The following is a 7,478-nucleotide window of genomic DNA, read 5'->3' as shown; positions in this document are numbered from 1 at the left end:
ACGGTGCCGCTGCATGTTGTGCCAAACCTCTCACGGCAGCATCATCAGCTTGAGATCGTTTTTTTGAGATCGGCCTTTTTAGAGACCGCCGATCAATCATCCCAACGTGATTATCGGCCGATAGTGATCGGTAGCCGATCAGTCGGAGCACCCCTACCTACTAGCGCATCAATGTTACCTGTAGAAGGAGGCACTTGACAATCTCCCACCACTGAGGTAAAAATAACTATTTTTAAGCATGTTAATGATTGTACACACTCAAATCTTATTTAGAACAGAAATAAGTCAGTCTTAGGCATCAAGCGCTAGATCATTGGCGAGCTAACACTGTATTTTGTCTTTTAAACCCACTGTTTTTATTTTGAAATCGTCCCTTTTGGGCGTATTTCCGCTGACACTGAAACCCACCCCTCGCTGCAACTCCTCTCCTGCTCACTGACAGTCTAATGAAATTATTCACTAATTCACGGCGTGTCCACTAATTTGTTGCCTGACTGACTTGATAGATGCGACAAAGCGTGGCTATCTGCTGCGCAGGTTCGCTAACCCATAACTGTGAGCTAATTTGCGTAGCTCTGTTAGCATGGCTAAGATCAAGGCTGGCGACGTGGCTCTTGTAGTAAATCAGTCTGAAACAGAGAGATAGCAGGTGCCGCGGTAACAGAGGCTGAGGGCAATGGAGTCTCATTCCTCTTCTTTAACGTGAGGTTCAGCTAAGCTCAGACATGCAGATGATGGACTGTGACTTTAATTGATTTTACAGCGCCTTCACAAACAGAAGGTAAACAAGCGCTGTCTGGGAGGCAGAGTGTCAGCACACATAGGGCTGCGACTTTAGATGAGGAATATTTCGGGAAACTGCTGCTTCATAAGACATATATTACATGGATGGAAATGTAGAAATGTAGTTCTCAACTGGATCTGTATTTGACATTCATTGGATCAAGTCGGGGATTTTATTTAAATCATAATTTTTTTGTATGTTTATCGTATGCCAAATTATTTACATGACATAGGCTAAATAGAACAATTGACTATATTGGTCTCTGGAATATTGATAGTTTCATGCATTAAACAACATTTTTTATCCTTGCTGCAGGTGAAACCATATTTAATGTTGTATAATTTTTTTAAAATTAAAAACAGAGCTAATATTGATTTAATGTTGACTTAATAATTTAGCCTTGAGTTACTTTCAACACCAACAAAAACAACAATAATTAAAGTTGTTTTTCACTGTTTATTATTAGTATTATTATTATTAAATCTATAATATTATTGGAGTCAGTAAGATTTTTGTAATGTTTTTAAAATAAGTCCCCTGTGCTTACCAAGGCTGCATTTATTTGCTCAAAAAACACAGTAAAAACAGTAATTTTGTGAAATATTATTACCATTTAAAATAACTGAGTTTAATTTTACTATATTTAACTTTTTTTCACTGTGATGGCAAAGCTGAATATTTAGGAAATATGCTGATTTGGTGCTCCCGAAACATTTCTTAATAATATAAATGTTGAAAATAGTAATGCTGCTTCTTAATGTTTTGTTTGAAAACAGTAGTGCTGCTTAATATTTTTGTGGAAATTATGATAGATATTTTTTTCAGGATTCTATGATGAATAAAACATTTAAAAGAACAACATTTATTTGAAATGGAAATCTGTTGTAACATTATAAATGCTTTTCTGTCACTTTTGATCATCCTTGCTGAATAAAACTATTAATAAAAAAAAAAATTACTGACCCCAAATCTTTAAACAGTGTATAATATTATTGTTTTAGAAGTGTTAATAATAATAATAATATATGCTGCTCTTGTTGAACAAATTGTTAACAAATCATATTTAGTTCATCTAATAGACAGTAATTGAACTCCATTAAAGGGCATAATGAAAGGGTTTCCCCAGCGCTGTAATTTAGCAGCAGCTCTCTGTCTTTGCTGTGGTGTGTTGGTGTGCTTGTCTTAAGCTCTCTTTGCTGCTGGCTCTCAGCAGGATTAGAGTGAGTGAGCTATCTGCTCTCCTGCACAGCTCCACTCATTCACACTCGCCTCTTTATTCTCTCCATCAACTTCAGCTGAGCTTGATTTCTCCAACAGTGAATTCTCTCTGCTGTCACTCTGTGTGTTGATGAGATGTCAATCTCTGCAGGGGAGAGTTTTTGTTCTGTCAGGCAGAACTCAGCATCATTCTGGTCTGCTTATCTCACGCTAATGTAGCCGCCTCTAAATCACAGCTCTCGTCTGCTGACTCTGTGTACAGTTACGGAATTATTAACCTGCGTTTTGTTTCCTCTAGTTGAAGGAATAGTTTATCCAAGGAAAATTCTGTCATTATTTACTCACCCTTATGTCATTTCAGGGTTCCCCCCCCCCCACAAAATATGATTGTTTCGTAGTGATTATGTCTATCAAGCTCCAAACAAGACGTAAGTAAATAAATAAATAAATAAAAATAAATAAAACACTGTAAAAATACGATTGGTGTGTGTGAGGAAAAGACCAGAATTCATTATTTATTGATAATATTTCCCTCTTAAATTTTATTAACATCTTTAACATTTAAAAAAATTATAATTTCTTATGTCATTGTTACCTAATGCTTTTAGTTTTTGCATTACAAAAAGTCATTTATTTATTTAATTAAATTTTCTCAAAACATCTAATAAAAAGTGTTTGGAACAGACTTATATTAGTATCATAGACATAATTGTATAGTTTTTGTTAATATTTTGAATTAGATTTTACTTTTATATTCTATATTCATTTAATTTGTAGTTAAATTTGTAGTAATTATGTTGTGTTTTGTCATTTTTAGATAAAAGGTTTCATAGTTAAATCTTATTCTTGTTCTTTTAATGTTCTTCTTTTTTTTAGAAATATGGCTATATAATGTATTATGTTTTAGTTGTACTTTATTTAATTTTAGTTATTTTAGTTATTTAGTTGATTGTTATTTTATTTTAAATAAAAATGGCAAAAACTAGTTTATTATTGCAATAATTTTACTATGATAATAATATTTAATATTTCTTTTAATAATGAAATGAAATGGTTTTTAATGGTTTTATTTAACGATAAAACCCCTGATTTGGAATGATTGTATTATGAATAAAATGATCAAATTTAAATTCCTTAGATTTTAATTTCATGCAACTTTTAGACATTTCACAGATACATAATGAGAATATTTCAAATCCATAAAATCTTTCTTCATGCTAAGTTTATAATTACCGTCTTTTCACAACCTCCTCAGAAATGAATCAGCGTCTGCACCTCACCTTAAGAAATATATTTGCAGATAAGTATGATTATCTTTTCAAATCAGCATGCTCTTCAGCGGTCTTACTCCAGTGAACAGCCAAACATGCTAATTTGAAAGAATCCATCAGGTCAGCGTGGCTCTCAGCTGCACGTTTGATTTCACACTGGGCAATTGGGAAAGTGAATTAAAGTGTGTGTTCTAATTGGCCGTCGATGCCCAGAGGAGTCAATATATTCACGCTAGCAGACGCGCATGCATACACTCGGTTCAAGCGCTCTCAATCAATCTGGGTACTCCAATTGTTTGATTTCCATTACACCAATGGTTCAGATTGCTATTTGAATGTATGAATTACAGCTGTCTCTGCAGGGCAGCTCTGAGTCGCTCATGCATGCTCAACAAGCTCTGTCTCAATCCACTGCCAGTGCTGCAGCGGTGTGGCTGTGTCCAATTTAGCCTAACAATACTGAACACCTGAGAGGAGAAGAACGAGGCTGAATACAAGTTTGAGATCTATCTATCTATCTATCTATCTATCTATCTATCTATCTGTCTGTCTGTCTGTCTCTCTATCTATCTATCTATCTATCTATCTATCTAAGTTTATAATTACCGTCTTTTCACAACCTCCTCAGAAATGAATCAGCGTCTGCACCTCACCTTAAGAAATATATTTGCAGATAAGTATGATTATCTTTTCAAATCAGCATGCTCTTCAGCGGTCTTACTCCAGTGAACAGCCAAACATGCTAATTTGAAAGAATCCATCAGGTCAGCGTGGCTCTCAGCTGCACGTTTGATTTCACACTGGGCAATTGGGAAAGTGAATTAAAGTGTGTGTTCTAATTGGCCGTCGATGCCCAGAGGAGTCAATATATTCACGCTAGCAGACGCGCATGCATACACTCGGTTCAAGCGCTCTCAATCAATCTGGGTACTCCAATTGTTTGATTTCCATTACACCAATGGTTCAGATTGCTATTTGAATGTATGAATTACAGCTGTCTCTGCAGGGCAGCTCTGAGTCGCTCATGCATGCTCAACAAGCTCTGTCTCAATCCACTGCCAGTGCTGCAGCGGTGTGGCTGTGTCCAATTTAGCCTAACAATACTGAACACCTGAGAGGAGAAGAACGAGGCTGAATACAAGTTTGAGATCTATCTATCTATCTATCTATCTATCTATCTGTCTGTCTGTCTGTCTCTCTGTCTATCTATCTATCTATCTGGCATTGTAGAGTGTCTTGACACACCCTAATTACAGCTGTATGATTTTTCCTAATGAAACTCTCGAATTCTAATTCTAATGAATTCTACTTTCTTACATAGAATTCCAGTTGCAATTCTGGGGCTGATGATCTTTAGTAGTACATGATTGTACGTGATGAGAGCATTATAGAGGTGAGATCTATCATAAAGAACAAAAGAAAACTGTTAGAGAAGACAGATTGTGTGTCACTCTGTGCGCCATCTGCATCTGCTGGACTTAATTAGTGTGCGGTGAATATACACCGCAGCTGTGAGAGATGGACAGAGAGAGAGAGAGATGTGAAAATATAATGAAAAGAATTACTGAAATATCATATAATTAAGGAAAGTGAGGTGTTAATGAGATGAACAGTTTATCGAGGGAGTATGAAATGTTTTGAGTGGAAGATGAATTAGAAAAGAATGGTGGATTGGATGGCGAGCTGGTCTAGCGCTCTATTATAGCCCTAACGTTTGGGCCACTGCTGCCAAGCACTGAACTAATTACCCAAAACCAGCATGATATCTCAGGAGTAACGGATTAATTAACAGGGCCGCTGTTCCCATAGTTGGAAGATATTATTTTCCTCTATCCCAGACCAGGGAGAGGTCTAGTCCCAAACCACACTCCTGCTCTCTGTCAGACAGTACAGAAGAGGAAGGATTTTGTTTCCGTTTCTTACTCTTTGTCTGTATCTGGTGTTTAAACAAGTATTTTGTTGAGCTAAGCGTTGAAGTATGATTTAGTAACACCTAGTATAATTAAAAGAGTCTTTATGACCATAATGTTTCAGTTATATTCATCATTGTGTTGGAGCTTGTAAAAATATTTTCTCCCAAAATCCCGTAGTTGTGGGCAGTATGAGTGATATTTTATATCACAGTTGGAGTAATATAAATACACACACAGTCATTCCTTTTTATTTTGTAAATGCATGTTATAAATCTTATTCTGAACAATTCATCATTCATGTATGCATTTCATTATATTATTTTTTCATATATATGAATTGTTTGATCTTATAATGTTCAATTAAAATGTCATAACTCAGCCTTCTCTATGCCTTTGGTGGCATATGCCTGACTTACATTATATAACCAGGGTTGTGTGTGTTATTCAGAATTAAATTAAGAATGCCTTTAAATTACAATTTAGATTATGAGCAAAAGTGTGCATGATTGCTTTACAAATTGGAATGCAATGAAGTAGAATTACATGGAAATTAATAATGTTTCATGCAACAAATTCTCTAAAAAAAGCAAAGTCAGAAAAGCAAACCCTTTGAAGGTTAACAAGCCTTACAGACTGATAGATAGATCTACAATAATTGTATTAGAATTCTGCCCTCTTGTCATACCGTTTAGCCTTAATTTCTAGGATAGGAATGATCAGATGAATTCTTTGAAATCCTTAGCTGACGATAGGGACGTTCCCCCTGGAGCGGAGGTTAAGTGCCCTGCTCTAGGGCAGAATGGTGATTAGGGAACTCAACGACCCTCCGCTTCACTGACGCCTCTGAGGATATTGACCTACAACCTTTGAGTTTGGGCTCAGATATTTAACCACTTTACAATCATGGCCGTCCAATTATTAAAATATCTAAATGCTAAAAAGTCAAAGTGTAATGAGGGTACAGACTCTTTGGTTTAATGTGGCAGTGTTCATTGCAAACAGAAACATATTTCGACCCTATTGCCACAAAATTCAGCTTCCTTTTGTTATTCTGTTCATCAGGTAACACCAACAGCATGTTTGCTCTCGACTACATCAGCGGATCCCTGACAGTGAGTGGACAGCTGGACCGGGAAAACCCCCTGTACTCATCCGGATTCACAATCACAGTAAAGGTGAGACTCAAATCTAGAATTCAATAAAAAGTGTTTTTGAGCTTTAAAAAACGGTTTCTCAAAAGGATTTGTTCAATTTCAACAATTTAGCTGTTCTATAACAGAAGATTATTTGTAAAAGAGTTTTTGGTAAAGTAAAAATAAAATAACACTAAGAATAGAGTAGTTCCCCTCCAGGAACTCGAGCTGTGTCGAAACGCTATGGGAACAGCTTCAGCGTGACCACGCTCTGAATCACGTGTGTAATCAGTCCAATGGATGGACGAGACCTCACGGGCGGGGTGACGTAGAGACCAGGGAGCTTAAAAGCACATGCGGTGGATACAGCATCATTCAGCGAAGCGCTCTGTGTGTGTCAGTTCTATTTATTGTTGTCTGTCCCAGTAAAAGCATAAGCCATGTCTAAGGCGAAAGACAAGCATAAGGGCGAGAGCAGACAGCATTTTAGACCGTGTGTTCCTCTCTGCCCGCGCTATGTTATGGGTGGGGATACACACAGTTTATGTGTTGTTTGTCCGCTGCAAACACTCCGCTCCCGCCGGGCACGCTTCTAGGAGTGTGTCCGTGCTTGTGATCTTGCGGTTCCAATCCCACTGCTGCTGAGGCATGGCAGCGATTGAGATCACAGGGATCGCACATGGATCTAGCGGACGGGTTGGAGACGGGCTCGCCCTTCCTCCGCCTGCACTCCCTAGATCTAGCGCTCTCTCTCGGGGTTCGGAAGCCCGCGCTGTGGTCTCTTCCCCCTTTGAGTGAGAGCTCGCCAGCGAGCGCATCTCTCAGCATCTGCCCGGAAATGTAGCAGTTCTGGGAGGCTCGCTACCTCCAAGGAGGTCTCCAGAGCAGCTAGATTGGCCGTCTCCTGCCGGTCCTCTGCTTCAGGGCACCGAGCTAGCCGCTCTAAGTACACCAGAGGCCAGTCTCGAGAGACTGGTTCCCTTATGGCGCTTTTCCACTGCATGGTACGGCACGGTACGGCTCTGTACGGTTCACTTTTGGGGGGTTTTCCACTGGGTACAGTACCTGGTACCTGGTACTTTTTTTAGTACCACCTCGGTTGGGGTTCCAAGTGAACCGTACCGTTACCAAAACGTGACGTGTAAACTCTGCTGATCAC

General features: G+C 38.3%; 1 protein-coding gene across 1 annotated transcript in view; it reads left to right on the top strand.

Moving 5' to 3' along the window:
• Positions 1–7,478, top strand: part of cdh23 (cadherin-related 23) — a 265,137-nt gene that overhangs the window by 132,493 nt on the left and 125,166 nt on the right. The window contains 1 exon segment of the mRNA XM_016533594.1: positions 6,249–6,361. Within this exon segment, the coding sequence (XP_016389080.1) occupies positions 6,249–6,361 (113 nt within the window).

This window comes from Sinocyclocheilus rhinocerous, unplaced genomic scaffold (assembly GCF_001515625.1).
Source record: "Sinocyclocheilus rhinocerous isolate Xijiao unplaced genomic scaffold, SAMN03320098_v1.1 scaffold304, whole genome shotgun sequence".
In the NCBI taxonomy this organism is placed as follows: domain Eukaryota; kingdom Metazoa; phylum Chordata; class Actinopteri; order Cypriniformes; family Cyprinidae; genus Sinocyclocheilus; species Sinocyclocheilus rhinocerous.
The sequence above is the reverse complement of the archived record's forward strand: the minus strand, read 5'-3'. Positions and strand labels throughout refer to the sequence as shown.